Genomic DNA, 17,679 nt, shown 5'->3' on the forward strand with positions numbered 1-17,679 from the left:
TCTGGAACATCCTAACATCTCTGTTGACGAGTCTACGATATTTAAAACACTAAACAAGAATGGTGTTCATGGACACCACGGAAGAAGTCTCTGCTGTCCAAAAATAAACATGTCTGAAGTTTGCATAAGTGCACCTGGATGTTCCACAGTGCTACTGGCAAAATATTCTGTGGACAGATGAAACTACAGTTGAGTTGTTTGGAAGGAACACGCAACACTATATGTGGAGAAAAAAAGGCACAGCACACCAACATCAAAACCTCATCCCAACTGTAAAGTATAGTGGAGGGAGCATCATGGTTTGGGGGTGCTTTGCTACCTCAGGGCATGGACAGCTTGCTATCATCGATGGAAAATGAATTGCCAAGTTTATGAAGACATTTTGCAGGAGAATGTTAAGCTATCTGTCCTCCAATTGAAGCTCAACAGAAGTTGGGTGATGCAACAGGACAACGACCCAAAACACCGAAGTAAATCAACAACAGAATGGCTTCAACAGAAGAAAATACACCTTCTGTGGTGGCCCAGTCAGAGTCCTGACCTCAACCCTATTGAGATGCTGTGTGATGACCTCAAGAGAGCGGTTCACACCAGACATCCCAAGAATATTGCTGAATTGAAACAGTTTTTTAAAGAGGAATGGTCCAAAATTCCTCTTGATCGTTGTGCAGGTCTGATCCAGAAACTACAGAAACTGCAGACTGTTTGTCTATTGTTGTGACCTAGATGAAGATCAGATCCAATTTGATGACCAATTTATGCAGACATCCAGGTATTTCAAAAGGGTTCACCACATTTTTCTTGCCACTGTAGTAGCCATATCTAGGAAAACTCAAGTTCCAAAGGCTGGGCCTAATATGGTGTATAAGAGGTCATACAATAAGTTTTCTAGTGATTCCTATGTTGTTGATGTAAAGAATATTTGTTGATATGTGGTGTGTTATGAGAAGCAACCAGATACTGCACTTGACACGTTTATGAAATTGCTTATACCAGTTACTAATAAGCATGCACCCATTAATAAAATGACTGTAAACTGTTATATCCCCAATGATTGATGAGGAAATTGAAATATTGTATGGCTGAGAGGGATGAGGCAAAAGGAATGGCAAATAAATCTGGTTGCACAACCGATTGGCAAACATACTACAAATTGAGAAATCATGTGACTAAACTGAATATAAAGAAGAACAAACTATACTATGAAACAAAGAGAGATTAATTGAAGAATGATAGTAAAAAGCTTTGGAGAACCGAAAATTAAATGTTGGGCAAAAAGGCAAACTCAGCTCCACCATTCATTGAATCAGATGGCTCATTCATCACAAAACCCACTGGTATTGGCAATTACTTTAATGATTGTTCATTGGCAAGATTAGCAAACTTAGGCATGACATGCCAGCAACAAACATTGACACTACACATCCAAGTATAACTGATCAAATTATGAAAGACGAGCAGTTTAATTTTGAATTCCGTAAAGTGAGTGTTGAAGAAGTGAAAAAACTATTGTTGTCTATCAACAATGACAATCAAACAATGACAATCTCGTGCCGGTATTTAGCCTTAGATGGAGTTTACCACCCGCTTTGGGCTGCATTCCCAGGTAACCCGACTCCGAGAAGACCGGACCCCGGCGCGACGGGGGCCGTTACCGGTCTCACACCGTCTACGGGCTGAGCCTCAATCAGAAGGACTCAAGCCCCCGATCGACACCAGGCAAGCGGTCTTCTATACACCACATTCCCCGTGCCCGACGGACGGACAGGGATTTGGCGCTGGGCTCTTCCCTCTTCACTCGCCGCTACTGAGGGAATCCCGGTTAGTTTATTTTCCTCCGCTAAGTAATATGCTTAAATTCAGCGGGTTGCCTCGTCTGATCTGAGGTCGTAGTCAAAGTGAATGGAGTGAGGCCGGGTGCCCGGGCTCACCTTCTCAATCCGGTTCAGGTTGGCGGTCAGAGCTCCGCGGCCCAAACCTAACCCCGAGCGTCTGACAACTTTGGATGGAAAATTACTGAGAATAATAGAGGACGATATGGCCAATCCTATTTTCAATATGTTCAATCTAAGCCCACTAGAAAGTCCACTCAGGCCTGGAGGGAAGCAAAAGTAATTCCACTACCCAATAATAGTAAAGCTATCTTTACTGGCTCAAATAGCCGACCAATCAACCTGTTACCAGCCCTTAGTAAACTTTTGGAAGAAATTGTGTTTGACCAGATACAATGCTATTTTACTGTAAACAAATTGACAACAGACATTCAGCACACTTATAGGGAAGGACAACAAACACAGCACTTACACAAATGACTGATGAGTGGCTGAGATAAATTGATGATAAAAATATTGTGGGAGCTGTTTTGTTAGACTTCAGTGTGGCTTTTGACATTTTGACATCAATCATAGTCTGCTAATGGAAAAATGTATGTGTTATGTCTTTACACCCCCTGCTATATTGTGGATAAAGAGTTTAATGTCTAACAGAATACAAAGGGTGTTCTTTAATGGAAGGCTCTCCAACATAATCCAGGTAGAATCAGGAATTCCCCAGGGCAGCTGTCTAGGCCCCTTACCTTTTTCAATCTTTACGAATGACATGCCACTGGCCTTCAGTAAAGCTATGTGGCTATGTATATGGATGACTCAATACTATATACATCAGCTACTACAGCGAGTGAAATCACCACTTAATCACCACTTAACAAAGAGCTGAAGTTAGTTTCAGAATGGGTGGCAGGGAATAAGTTAGTCCTAAATATTTCCAAAATAAAAGCACTAAAAGCATTGGTTCTGGGACAAATCATTTACTAAACCATAAACCATAAACCTCAACTAAATCTTGTAATAAATAATGTGAAAATTGAATAAATTGAGGTGACTAAACTGCTTGTAGTAACCCTGGATTGTGAAATGTCATGGTCAAAACATGTTGATACAACAGTAGCTAAGATGGGGAGAAGTCTGTCAATAATAGAGTGATTCTCTGCCTTTTTAACAACAATTTCAACAAGGCAGGTCCTACAGGCTCTAGTTTTGTTCCACCTGGACTACTGTTCAGTCGTGTGGTCAGGTGCCACAAAGAAGGACCTCGGAAAATTACAATTGGCTTTGAAAAGCGCGGCACGGCTGTCCCTTACAACAATAATATGCATGCAAATCTCTCATGGCTCAAAGTGGAGGGGAGATTGACTTCATCATTACTTGTTTTTGTAAGAAGTGTTGACATGCTCAATTCACCAAGGTTCCTCTTAAGGATCGGACCCTTTTTGTCATATTGACATACCCAAATGACATACCCAAATCTAACTGCCTATGCATATTCTTGATATCATTTGAAAGGAAACACGTTTGTGAAAATGACGTTTGTGAAAATGTGAAATGAATGTAGGAGAATATAACACATCTGGTAGAAGATAAAACAAAGAAAAAACGTGTTTATTTAAAAAATATGTTCCATCATCTTCGAAAGCCCAAAATGTAATATTCCAGGTTTGGCACATATTCAGAATTTGGCCACTAGATGGCAGCAGTGTATGTGCAAAGTTATAGACTGATTCAATGAAACATTGAGTTTCTGTTCAAAATGTTGTATCAAGACTGCCCAAATGTGCCAAATTGGTTTATTAATACATTTTCAAATTCATGACTGTGCACTCTCCTCAAACAATAGCATGGTATTATTTCACTGTAGTGGCTACCGTGTATCCTGTGTACTACTACAAGAGCAAACTGTGTCATTTCCCTTTCCGTCAGCAAGGGAGTATCCTGCATGTCACAATGATGGTGTTGCTCATGGTGGCACCATTCATCAACTCTATTGTCAATGTGATCTGTAACCAAGAGTTCTGTGTAAAACAATGGAGACAGGTGGAGAGAGAGTGTTCAGGAGGAGGATGAGGAGGGTTTAGGAGTTACATCTTATACACTTATATCATAATACAGATATAAGTGTTTATGTGAGTGCTATGTTCCACTGGATATGTTTGGGAAAAACATCCTATATGTGCTTTTAATAAGGTTGCATGTTTGAAGTGTGTGCTCATGTGAATGCTATTGGCCACTGTATGTTTCAGGATGTTGCGGAGTTGACTCTCTCGCATTATACTGCTCAATGATGTGTCTTTCCTTTCCCATTGTGATTAGTCTTTTCCCCCTGCTTTCGTTCTGTGTCTCTGAATTCTACAACATCAAATCGATATTATCTATATTAAAAATGGGAAAAAAGCAACAGTGTAAAAGTTTGTGATAATTGATAAACATCATAGACCGACTGACACTCTCAGGTAGCCTGAAACAAGTACTTGAAGGATTTGATTTGAGCCCAGGTTAGAGTTGTAGTAGTTTTTACTGTGGTAGCAGTACTGGTGACTGCAGTCATGTCTATAGTTGTAGATAAAGGGACTGTAGTAGTATTAGTAGTGACTGTAATACTATAGTAGTGAATATAGTCAGAAACAAGCACAAGCTTTACAGCAGCTGAACTCACAAGAGGTCGCAGGTCAGGGTGTGCCAGGATGTAACCGTTGTTGGTGATGAGGAAGGCGTAACCATGTGGACCCAGCCTATATCTGGGAGCCAGCTTCATGACCTCCAGCAGGGGGATGTCAGAACCCACCACACCCAGCAGAATCCCATGGGACAGCTGGAGGAGAAAGGGGGAGAGATGGGTTTATAACACTCGTAATGCCAACAACTACTGCAAAGTCTCACTGCAACACTGCTGTATGGTACACACAGAGAGCTGCTTAATCTGGTTCAAATATGTAAAATATACATTTTATAGCTGTACTTTACAACAGTTGTGACCTTGTCCCCAGGCTATTGGGGAACAAGTGTCTGGTGCATGAGACTACAATGACAAATTCTACTGTTGTTACTTTGATTACCACCATGCCTACGTTTAAAATACATTTGAATTCTAGCCAAAGTTTTTAGTCCACTGACCGTCTCTTTCTTCTTGCTGAAGACAGGCATTGCCACGGAGGTCATGAGAAGTAAACTTTGAGCCTTTGTGGCAAAGAGCTGAAGGAGAAATGGCAACAGTAATGATCTTTTGTTAATCCTAAACCAAATCAAAGAGCTGCTGGTTCTGGTACTACTACTACATGTTCACTACTAATGCCTGCAATAACAAATCGCTGCACTAGAGGGTGCCATATAGTTGCAGTTGTTGGTGGCCTATCTTAAACAGAATGAATAAACGAACGTACTGTAACTGGCAGCACCCATGAGAATACAGCAGACAGTTGACTTTCAAACAGGACAATGTGAGGTGACTATCATGAGGTTAAATCAAATGCAACAACAATGCTTTGCCTTTGAAGCACAAAAAGTGCAGTTCTGTAAGAAAGGCAGAACGTAGTTATTAGGCAAAGCACACTGGGTAAGTACAGCTGCCGTACTCACCACAGAGTCCATGTAGGCCTCCGTCCAGATGATGTCATGATTGTGATTGATGACCATTGGTCGACTCAAGACATGAAGGTACTCCATGACATTCTCCTGTACGTCAGCCAGAGTGGAGATGTGTGTGTAGTAACCCTTATTGTTGCAGGCTATCCACTTGGTGTTGTCTGCAAAGGTCATCTCTCTGCCTATAAGGTAAGTGAAGAGCCGCACCTGAAAGAGACAGTATTGGAGACTGATATCCAATAAGTTCATTGAGTAAATACTGAACAGGTTACATTGTAAAGGCCGTTAGAGTAATGTTCTCTATTATAGATCGAGCCTTTCTGGGTCAGTAGGGAAATAGAGAAGTAGAGTACTGCAAATAGGTCTTTCTGTAGGTCAAGTGGGTGTGTAGTTATTCATATAGAGTAAATAGTAGTTTTGCCCTACAGTACCCTGCGATCAGGCCAGTTGAACTCTTCAAACACGTCCTTGAAGTCCTCCATGGCTCCATCTGTGATCAGCATGATGGCCTGGTTGCACAGGCTGCCTTGGCCCTTGGTCGCTGCCTGGGAGGAAGCACCACACAGAGGAAGAACTGATACTGGGCCAATAGCATTTGTGTGGAAGTATGTTTGTGTGGGGGGTTGTTATGTATGTGATTGTGTGTTTGTGTGTGTGTGTGTGTGTGTGTGTGTGCTGGAGGCAAACCTCGTTCAAGATTTTGAACGATTCCTTCATGGCCTTCGCAACTTTACCCTCTCCCTTCACATGCAGGTCATCCACCAGCACCTTAAAATGCTGGATAGTGAAAGAGAGAGAGAGAGAGAGAGTGAGAGAAAGAGAGAGAGTCAGCACTTTTTATGGTGAGAATGCAACGTGAAGTACAGACAATTATCAATCAATCAAATTGATTTATTAAGCACTTCTTACATCAGCTGATGTCACAAAGTGTTGACAGAAACCCAGCCTACAACCCCAAACAGAAAGCAATGCAGGTGTAGAAGCACGGTGGCTAGGAAAAACTCCCTAGAAAGGCCAGAACCTAGGAAGAAACCTAGAGAGGAACCAGGCTATGAGGGGTGGCCAGTCCTCTTCTGACTGTGCCGGGTGGAGATTAAAACAGAACATGGCCAAGATGTTCAAATGTTCATAGATGACTAGCAGGGTCAAATAATAATTATCAATTATGCAGCACAGCACAACACAGGACAGGACAAGACAGCACAGAGCAAGACAGGACAAGACAGGACATTGTAAGGTCAAATAAACCAGTCCAGTTGACTGTATACCAAGGGAGTTTTTTATGGCCAATATGACCTGTTTGCTGTCTCTGGTCGCTGGCTATTGATCACTCTGTGATAATTTTATTAAATACACTAGTCCAATGTTTTTTGATTCATTGATTGATTAAAGAAAAATTATAATGCAAATAAGGAAATGTGTATTACTGTACATTTGTTTACTTAACACACCTGGTAACAGGCATGGTTAACCTTAACAAGAGAGAGTAATTTGTCTAGGTCCTAAGGGTAACCATAGCACGTACCTCATTCCTGTCTAGGTCCTAAGGGTAACCATAGCGCGTACCTCATTCCTGTCTAGGTCCTAAGGGTAACCATAGCGCGTACCTCATTCCTGTCTAGGTCCTAAGGGTAACCATAGTTAACCTTAACAAGAGAGAGTAATTCGTCTAGGTCCTAAGGGTAACCATGGTTAACCTTAACAAGAGAGAGTAATTCGTCTAGGTCCTAAGGGTAACCATGGTTAACCTTAACAAGAGAGAGTAATTCGTCTAGGTCCTATGGGTAACCATAGCGCGTACCTCATTCCTGTCTAGGTCCTAAGGGTAACCATAGCGCGTACCTCATTCCTGTCTAGGTCCTAAGGGTAACCATAGTTAACCTTAACAAGAGAGAGTAATTCGTCTAGGTCCTAAGGGTAACCATAGCGCGTACCTCATTCCTGAGGTCATACCCATTAACGTGCCAGAGGCTTCCAAAATATTCCTGAGAAGATCTGGTTGTAGGATGTAGAAGCACATTTAAAACACAGAAAAACATTAAGTGTTTAAAGTGTCTGCCCATAAACCGATCAGCCCCAAGCGCAAAGTCAACGGGGCTGTCTGCCTGTCTGCCTGTCTGCCTGCCCCACTGCCTGCCTGTCTGCCTGTCTGCCCATAAACCGATCAGCCCCAAGCGCAAAGTCAACGGGCCTGTCTGCCTGTCTGCCCCACTGCCTGCCTGTCTGCCCATAAACCGATCAGCCCCAAGCGCAAAGTCAACGGGCCTGTCTGCCTGTCTGCCTGCCTGTCTGCCTGCCTGTCTGCCTGTCTGCCTGTCTGCCCATAAACCGATCAGCCCTAAGCGCAAAGTCAACGGGCCTGCCTGTCTGTCTGTCTGTCTGCCTGCCTGTCTGTCTGCCTGTCTGCCTGTCTGCCTGCCTGCCTGTCTGTCTGCCTGCCTGCCTGTCTGCCTGTCTGCCTGCCTGTCTGCCTGTCTGCCTGTCTGCCTGTCTGCCTGTCTGCCTGTCTGCCTGTCTGCCTGTCTGCCTGTCTGCCTGTCTGCCTGTCTGCCTGTCTGCCTGTCTGCCTGTCTGCCTGCCTGCCTGCCTGCCTGTCTGCCTGTCTGCCTGCCTGTCTGCCTGCCTGCCTGCCTGCCTGCCTGCCTGCCTGCCTGTCTGCCTGTCTGCCTGTCTGCCTGTCTGCCTGTCTGCCTGTCTGCCTGTCTGCCTGTCTGCCTGCCTGTCTGCCTGTCTGTCTGTCTGTCTGCCTGTCTGCCTGTCTGCCTGTCTGCCTGCCTGTCTGTCTGCCTGCCTGTCTGCCTGCCTGTCTGTCTGTCTGTCTGCCTGTCTGCCTGTCTGCCTGTCTGCCTGTCTGCCTGTCTGCCTGTCTGTCTGCCTGTCTGCCTGTCTGCCTGTCTGCCTGTCTGCCTGTCTGCCTGTCTGCCTGTCTGCCTGTCTGCCTGTCCAGCCTTCACCCATTTTACTATATGTTTACTGCTATGGTACAGTATATGGGCAGAGAGTGATTGATTGACAGATTAAATATAACTTTTTTAGGAGGTTATACCTCTCACACATTGCACTACCTACGCACAAATCCTGCTAGCTAAAATCGCATGGATTGATTTATCAATACATTTTATGCACACAGTACATTATAATTCTGTATAATGTACTGTGTATATATATATATATATATATATATATATATATATATTATCTACAGTAGGCTGATGGTTGTTGTGAGTGACAGCTGACCTGGGATGCTCTATGGTCCACACTGGTCTGATGCAAGAAGTAGGACCTAGGCCAAGAGGTGGAGCCAACTATGCCACACCTAGCCCAGAAGCATGCCTGGCAGCCAAGGGGGACACTCACTCTTCTCCCTCCATAGGGGTGTAATGTCATAATGGAACACTTTGAGTTTCTAGAGCCCTGCTGAGAGGTAAGGGCTCCGTGGCTTAGGTCCACAGTTTACCCGATGCAGATAATGGACTTACCTCACGGTTGTCCAAATCAGCCTGCACCAGAGTGCCTTGGAAGCAGGGCTCTACGTAGCGCACGTAGTCAGTGTACTGTGCGGAGAAAAGATGACAAGGCAGGGTTGGCGTTAGCACCGGTCTTGTCAAGTCAGCCTGTAGTCCTGGCAACAGTTTATTGTAACAGTGATGCAATGCAACAGTATTGTGCTATAAAGGGTAACGTGTATAGGTGTGATGGTGTAATGGTGTTGTCTTGGTCAACCAAAGATCAACTGAGGATGGGGGTGAATCTTTCACATTTCAATCCACGGAAATCAGAAGACACTGTTTGAGAGTGCATGGCCATTGGTGCTGAGCGGAGGGTTGACTCACAGCAATGACGTTGACAAAGTCGTTCTCCCCCAGCGTGTCCAGGATGGTGTTGATGGTATGTTTGGCAATGGTCATCTTCAAGCCTTTCATACTGCCACTGATGTCCACCACAATGATAATGTCCTTTGGTGAGGTGGCAGCCTGAATATACCTGGGGGACAGGGGGAGAGAAACAGGACTGTAACCTGAATATACCTGGGGGACAGGGGGAGAGAAACAGGACTGTAACCTGAATATACCTGGGGGGACAGGGGGAGAGAAACAGGACTGTAACCTGAATATACCTGGGGGACAGGGGGAGAGAAACAGGACTGTAACCTGAATATACCTGGGGGGACAGGGGGAGAGAAACAGGACTGTAACCTGAATATACCTGGGGGACAGGGGGAGAGAAACAGGACTGTAACCTGAATGTACCTGGGGGACAGGGGGAGAGAAACAGGACTGTAACCTGAATATACCTGGGGGACAGAGGGAGAGAAACAGGACTGTAACCTGAATATACCTGGGGGGACAGGGGGAGAGAAACAGGACTGTAACCTGAATATACCTGGGGGACAGGGGAGAGAAACAGGACTGTAACCTGAATATACCTGGGGGGACAGGGGGATAGAAACAGGACTGTAACCTGAATATACCTGGGGGACAGGGGGAGAGAAACAGGACTGTAACCTGAATATACCAGGGGGACAGGGGGAGAGAAACAGGACTGTAACCTGAATATACCTGGGGGGACAGGGGGAGAGAAACAGGACTGTAACGTGAATATACCTGGGGGACAGGGGGAGAGAAACAGGACTGTAACCTGAATATACCTGGGGGGACAGGGGGAGAGAAACAGGACTGTAACCTGAATATACCTGGGGGGACAGGGGGAGAGAAACAGGACTGTAACCTGAATATACCTGGGGGACAGGGGGAGAGAAACAGGACTGTAACCTGAATATACCTGGGGGGACAGGGGGAGAGAAACAGGACTGTAACCTGAATATACCTGGGGGACAGGGGGAGAGAAACAGGACTGTAACCTGAATATACCTGGGGGACAGGGGGAGAGAAACAGGACTGTAACCTGAATATACCTGGGGGACAGGGGGAGAGAAACAGGACTATAACTCTATGGTGTATGAGAGGGTTCTACCACCGCTACAGATGTTGTGGTACAGGGAGTGAAGGGCTCCATCTCTCTTTCTGCTTCATGAAAATACCCAGAAAATTCACAACCCGTTACATAACAATTGACAATGACATATAAAGCCTGCAGTACAGGCTCTGTATAACATCGCAACCACAGTATCTGAAAACCAGGGTCAGCTCAGGTCCCAGGACACCTTTCAACGGAGAGGAAAGATAGGGAGGGCAGCCATTTGCTACCTATCAGGGTCATTCCACAACATGTGTGCCCTTTGACGTTTTAAGTAGAAGTTGTGAATCGATACATAATTCCGACGTTCGAGTCGACTGACGCAGCGGCGTGTCAATCTAAATGACACAGCAAAAGAATCACCGTCAAAATCCATCCGGTTGTTTTTGCTTTGGATGCGTCTCAATCCACGCACTTCCCCATCTGTGGTGAAAGCTGGCAGTTAGAACGCGGTTTGTCAGACCATGGAGACATCCCAAAAACTCAATGGAAAAGGGAAGACTCTCACGAGCATGACGGTGTTCTTTTGCGGTACCGTCAATGTGCCATCTTCTGTTTGGTACTGTAGCTTCCGAACCTTTTGGGCTGCAAACTAATGGGACCCCACTGTGGAAAGGGGAGATTCTCACCAACACGATGGTGTTCTCTGTTTTGCTCTACATCCCCTACAGGAGATGTCTGAAGGTAACCGGTATTCAAAACAGATGGAAGTAGGAAGGTAGTTTTTGCTTACCCAGAAAAAGAGGTTAAACATCTCCTAGATTTAGGACAGACACTTGAAAATATTTTTTGACTGTCCATTTTGCTATTTATGAATGTGCTATTCAATGTGTTTCTATAGGTTTTTAGTAGTAAAGGTCCAAATCAATATTTTATCAAATATAAACTGTATGTATAATTTTTCTTCCTAAACGGGTCCTAAAATTCTTAATAAATTAGCTATATGATCCATAGTATGACCATCTTACAAAAATATCATGTAAACTTAGCCCCCCCCCCCCCTTAGACTCTAAATAATTAATGGAAGAGCCCTTTAACATAGACCACATGGGCGGCCCAATTATTTTGACCAATCACATCAGATCTTTTCACTACATTTTCATTACATTGGGAGGATTTTATTAGGATCCCCATTAGCCGATACCAATGGATTCCGAACACATACCGAAAAAGACATTACAGACAAAATACCAATTAGTGAACAAAATATCAGAATTGGGCTGGTTGTCAAAACGCAGCCAATGGAGAATTCAATAAATCTTATATTTTTATAGAAATAAAGATTTGCTTAAGTGCAGCATTTTGACATGTCCTTCCGTCCTCCTCTGTGACTTTTAGGAAGTTTTCAACCCATTTTGACATGTCCTTCCGTCCTCCTCTGTGACTTTTAGGAAGTTTTCAACCCATTTTGACATGTCCTTCCGTCCTCCTCTGTGACTTTTAGGAAGTTTTCAACCCATTTTGACATGTCCTTCCGTGCACCCTCTGTGACTTTTAGGAAGTTTTCAACCCATTTTGACATGTCCTTCCGTGCACCCTCTGTGACTTTTAGGAAGTTTTCAACCCATTTTGACATGTCCTTCCGTGCACCCTCTGTGACTTTTAGGCAGTTTTCAACCCATTTTGACATGTCCTTCCGTCCTCCTCTGTGACTTTTAGGAAGTTTTCAACCCATTTTGACATGTCCTTCCGTCCTCCTCTGTGACTTTTAGGAAGTTTTCAACCCATTTTGACATGTCCTTCCATCCTCCTCTGTGACTTTTAGGAAGTTTTCAACCCATTTTGACATGTCCTTCCGTCCTCCTCTGTGACTTTTAGGAAGTTTTCAACCCATTTTGACATGTCCTTCCGTCCTCCTCTGTGACTTTTAGGAAGTTTTCAACCCATTTGACATGTCCTTCCGTCCTCCTCTGTGACTTTTAGGAAGTTTTCAACCCATTTTGACATGTCCTTCCATCCTCCTCTGTGACTTTTAGGAAGTTTTCAACCCATTTTGACATGTCCTTCCGTGCACCCTCTGTGACTTTTAGGAAGTTTTCAACCCATTTTGACATGTCCTTCCGTGCACCCTCTGTGACTTTTAGGAAGTTTTCAACCCATTTTGACATGTCCTTCCGTCCTCCTCTGTGACTTTTAGGAAGTTTTCAACCCATTTTGACATGTCCTTCCGTGCACCCTCTGTGACTTTTAGGAAGTTTTCAACCCATTTTGACATGTCCTTCCGTGCACCCTCTGTGACTTTTAGGAAGTTTTCAACCCATTTTGACATGTCCTTCCGTGCACCCTCTGTGACTTTTAGGAAGTTTTCAACCCATTTTGACATGTCCTTCCGTCCTCCTCTGTGACTTTTAGGCAGTTTTCAACCCATTTTGACATGTCCTTCCGTCCTCCTCTGACTTTTAGGAAGTTTTCAACCCATTTTGACATGTCCTTCCGTGCACCCTCTGTGACTTTTAGGAAGTTTTCAACCCATTTTGACATGTCCTTCCGTGCACCCTCTGTGACTTTTAGGAAGTTTTCAACCCATTTTGACATGTCCTTCCGTGCACCCTCTGTGACTTTTAGGAAGTTTTCAACCCATTTTGACATGTCCTTCCGTCCTCCTCTGTGACTTTTAGGCAGTTTTCAACCCATTTTAATCCCAACATTTCTCCAAGTCCATCATTGCCCTATGAGCTCCAAAAGTATTTGGACAGTGACACGTTTTGTTGTATTGTCTCTCCAGTACTTTAGGTTTGAAATGATACAATGACTATGAGGTTAATGTTCAGACTGTCAGCTTTAAATTGAAGGTATTTTCATCCATGTCGGGTGAATTGTTTAGAAATTACAGCACTTTTTGTTGATAGTCTCTCCATTTTAGGGGACCAAAAGTATTGGGACAAATCCACTTACAGTGGTTCCTCCTTTAAAAGTTGTGCCTTTATATATACAGTGCCTTCAGAAAGTATTCAGACCCCTTAACTTTTTCCACATTTTGTTATGTATTCAGACCCCTTAAAATTGACTCAATACATTTTTTCCCTCATCAAGCTACACACAATACCCCATAATGACAAAGCAGACCCTTTGCTATGACACTTGAAATTGAGCTCAGGTGCATCCTGTTTTCATTGACCATCCTTGAGATGTTTCTACAACTTGATTGGAGTCCATCTGTGCTAAATTCAATGTAGGTCTAGGAGACCCCAAGGCCCAACAGAAGTGATAGGGGACTAATGCTCGCCTCCGCTTGAGACAGTGGATCAATATACATGTCCAATAATACATGGCCAAATCCCAGGACCTACCACATTAGAGCAATACATCCATGGCACTATATACTCTCTTTCCTCTGGCTAAGTAAAGTAAGGTAGTATGAATGCTGTAGTGACACAATTTGCTGTAGTGACTCAATGTAAAAAAAAAATAAGTAGCAAAAAGTAAATAAATGATGCAACTAAACCAGAATAAAACTTGCGTATAGATTTCACATACACTTATAGAAATACATGGAAAAACAACACGCTACACCTTTGTACAAGAATATGTCAGTAATGAGCTGCACTGTGAAGATTCTTTTTTGCATTTTCCAGTAAACTAATGGCAAATTGTCATTTCTTTAACTGGAAACACTTGCTGCCACTAGCAATCTTGCCAGTAGCATACTGTGCCAAAACTGACTCCTCTGTTGACAACCTGCACATCAATTGCTAATTGGCAGCATACTGTAACAGCTGCAGCCTATCAGAAAATTGCAGGCGTGGCTTTTCAGCTACGGAATGTCATCCCATTTAATGTGTTCTGTTCATAAAGACTAAAGGGAAACTTCACCGTCAGACACTATTTGGAGTGTTTTTCCAGTATCCCTACATAATTATGAATGATGAGAGGGTTTTACAATATAAACTCAGGAAAAAAATAGAAACGTCCTCTTACTGTCAGCTTTGTTCACTTTCAGCAAACTTAACATGTGTAAATATTTGTATGAATATAACAAGATTCAACAACTGAGACATAAACTGAACAAGTACCACAGACATGTGACTAACAGAAATGGAATCATGTGTCCCTGAACAAAGGGCGGTCAAAACCAAAAGTAACAGTCAGTATCTGGTGTGGCCACCAGCTGCATTAAGTACTGCAGTGCATCTCCTCCTCATGGACTGCCCCAGATTTGCCAGTTCTTGCTGTGAGATGTTACCCCACTATTCCACCAAGGCACTTGCAAGTTCCCAAACATTTCTGGGGGGAATGGCCCTAGCCCTCACCCTCCGATCCAACAGGTCCCAGACGTGCTCAATGGGATTGAGATCCGGGCTCTTCACTGGCCATGGCAGAACACTGACATTCCGGTCTTGCAGGAAATCACGCACAGATCGAGCAGTGGCATTGTTACGCTGGAGGGTCATGACAGGATAAGCCTGCAGGAAGGTTGTCACATGAGGGAGGAGGATGTCTTCCCTGTAACATTGAGATGGTTGAGATTGCCTGCAATGACAACAAGCTCAGTCCGATGATGCTGTGACACACCGCCCCAGACCATGACGGACCCTCCACCTCCAAATCGATCCCGCTCCAGAGTATAGACCTCGGTGTAATGGTAATTTCTTCGACGATAAACGTGAATCTGACCATCACCCCTGGTGAGACAGAACCGCGACTCGTCAGAGAAGAGCACTTTTTGCCAGTCTTGTTTGGCCCAGCGACGGTGGGTTTGTGCCCATATGCAAGGTTGTTGCTGGTGATGTCTGGTGAGGACCTGCCTTACAACAGGCCTACAAGCCCTCAGTCCAGCTTCTCTCAGCCTATTGCGGACAGTCTGAGCACTGATGGAGGGATTGTGCGTTCCTAGTGTAACTCGGGCATCCTGGTCCTGTCCAGCAGGTGTGATGTTCCGATGTACTGATCCAGTGCAGGTGTTGTTACACGTGGTCTGCCACTGCGATGACCATCAGCTGTCTGTCCTGTCTCTCTGTAGCGCTGTCTTAGGCGTCTCACAGTACGGACATTGCAATTTATTTCCCTGACCACACCTGGGGTCCTCATGCCTCCTTGCAGTATGCGTAAGGCACGTTTACACAGATGAGCAGGGACGCTGGGCATCTTTCTTTTGGTGTTTTTCAGTCAATAGAAAGGCCTCATTAGTGTCCTAAGTTTTCATAACTGTGACCTTAATTGCCTACAGTAAGCTGTTACTGTCTTAACGACTGTTCCACAGGTGCATGTTCATTAACTGTTTATTGTTCATTGAACAAGCATGGGAAACAGTGTTTAAACCCCTTTACAATGAAGATCTGTGAAGTTTTGGGATTTTTTACAAATGATCTTTGAAAGACAGGGTCATGAAAAAGGGACGTTTATTTTTTTGCTGAGTTTAAATGTACTTTTAATCTGTCTATTTGCATATTTCAAGATATGTCATATGAGGGTGCGATGAAAGATCCAATGGGTTGTCAATAATTTTGAACAAACGTTTGCTTGAAAACTGTAACTCAAATAACCCTCCATCGTTAAGTCAGTGGATGAATCAAAAGGATTATTTTCTAAATATAGAAAAATGTGGGCTACAGAGAGAAGCAGAATAGTGCAGTTTGAAGCTATATGGCATGAGGTACTGCAAGCACAGGTGATGTGCAGGGAATGAGAAATTATAACGTTTTATTGTGAGATGGCAGGATGGTGGGTTCATGTGGGTCTGAGCAATTGTGAGGTCATTAAGGTTTGTTGGAATTTGTGTCTCTAAATGTTGAGTTGTGTATTGTTTTTGGCTATGTATGTTTTTGTCTAGTACAAAAAGAAATATAAAATATTATTTCCAAAAATGTAATAATACAATTATGCGCTATAGCTTATTTATGACGAGTCATGTTTTGTAGCAATTATTGTGGCCTTTGTGTTTCGTCAATTGCACGATCATGCTAGCAGCAAGTAGATATGGTCTTCCTTGTTCAATAGAGGCATTGGACTTGTCTCAACAATGTTCCTATCTGCCAGGACTCTGCACGTTATGCTTCACAATATGGATCACTCCTATAGATTGGTATCCCGTCTGCGGCGGAGGGATACATACGAGGTAAGGATTTACAGATTTACTCCTGTGTACACCTGTGTCACAGCTGGAGTCCGCCCCTATATATAGACCCCCTGGCCCGACACACGTTCTCTTTCATTTTCTCGGCGGAAGTCCATTTGGTTTGAGGTATAAACTTCCTGAAGTCACTGGTAAGTGTAATAACTTGCGTGGCATTATATTCACTGGCTGTTTGCATCTTGGAGCAGCTGGCCACATAGCCAGACCCTTCTCTTGAGTGCTCCACTCGCTGTGTGTGGTTGATCTGTATCTTCCGCCCGTGGTTTGTCATACTTGCATTTCGTTAGCATTACACTCTGCCTCCCATGAGTACCCGATCATGGACACCATGATAGCTGCCATGGTCCACCCGGACTGGGAGATCATAGGGCAGAACCCGCAACTGAAGTCGGGACCCCCCAGAGTCTTTGATGCAGACTTGAAAGCCACATATGGCTCCCTCTGCCTCCTTGGCCGCCTTATCAACATGGCTATGCTGCTGCAGGCCTACCTGCAGACTCTGTTGCCACGGCTGCAGAAGGGCAAAGAGGAGCTCCTCCGGGAAGCGATCGAGGTGTCTCGCCTGCTTTCGTCGCTCCAGAGGAATGTGCTCCGCACCAACGAACGGGCCATGGCGCAGGTGGTTACCTCTCTGGCTGGCCCAATCCCATTGCTGCTCTCCAGAGCACGTTTGCCACTCTCCCCATCACCCCAGGGCTGATGTTTAGCCCAGGGGTTGATTACATTCTGGAGCACTGATAAGTTTTGTAGGGACAAGCAGACCCTGAGACGGTTCATGCCGCCTCCTCAGGCTCCAGGTCCAAGGCAGACAGACCGTCGCCACCCACCTGCACCCGAACGACGATGGGGTCCCCCTCCTACCCTATTGCCTTGTGCTGAGGGACGACAGTGGGGAGGGGCACAGTGTGCGGGGGAGCAACAACCTGTCAACCATCCCCGCCATAGGGATGTGCCTGGGGAACCCAGGCGCTCGAGTCGCCAGAGGAGAAGCGGGCCATTGCAGGACCCCTAACACACCCTTCCCTGGCCTCGGCCACTTCTCCCAAAGTGGGAGGAGGGTGAGGAGTCCCCCTGAGTGTTGTCCATAATGCTTGAGGGGTACCGACCTTCAGGGGCTTTCATGTCACCACGGAGGCCAACCTCCTGAAGAAAACTCTGTGGCTGGAGAGCTCCTCACTCCTGGACAAGGGTGCCATCCACAGGATCGAGACATCA

The 17,679-nt window shown here is 44.7% G+C and overlaps 1 protein-coding gene across 2 annotated transcripts in view; it reads right to left on the reverse strand.

The window, feature by feature from the left end:
- LOC109867631 (voltage-dependent calcium channel subunit alpha-2/delta-4) overlaps positions 1-17,679 on the reverse strand; it is an 83,836-nt gene that overhangs the window by 51,127 nt on the left and 15,030 nt on the right. For both annotated transcript variants that reach the window (XM_031802004.1, XM_020456880.2), the window contains exons 8-14: positions 9,248-9,398; positions 8,894-8,968; positions 6,102-6,191; positions 5,846-5,959; positions 5,409-5,621; positions 4,947-5,024; positions 4,489-4,644 (exon numbers count right to left, since the gene is read on the reverse strand). In XM_031802004.1, coding sequence (XP_031657864.1) covers positions 4,489-4,644; positions 4,947-5,024; positions 5,409-5,621; positions 5,846-5,959; positions 6,102-6,191; positions 8,894-8,968; positions 9,248-9,398 — 877 coding nt within the window. The remainder of the gene's footprint in view (positions 1-4,488; positions 4,645-4,946; positions 5,025-5,408; positions 5,622-5,845; positions 5,960-6,101; positions 6,192-8,893; positions 8,969-9,247; positions 9,399-17,679) is intronic.

Source organism: Oncorhynchus kisutch, linkage group LG22 (genome assembly GCF_002021735.2).
Source record: "Oncorhynchus kisutch isolate 150728-3 linkage group LG22, Okis_V2, whole genome shotgun sequence".
Classification (NCBI taxonomy): Eukaryota; Metazoa; Chordata; class Actinopteri; order Salmoniformes; family Salmonidae; genus Oncorhynchus; species Oncorhynchus kisutch.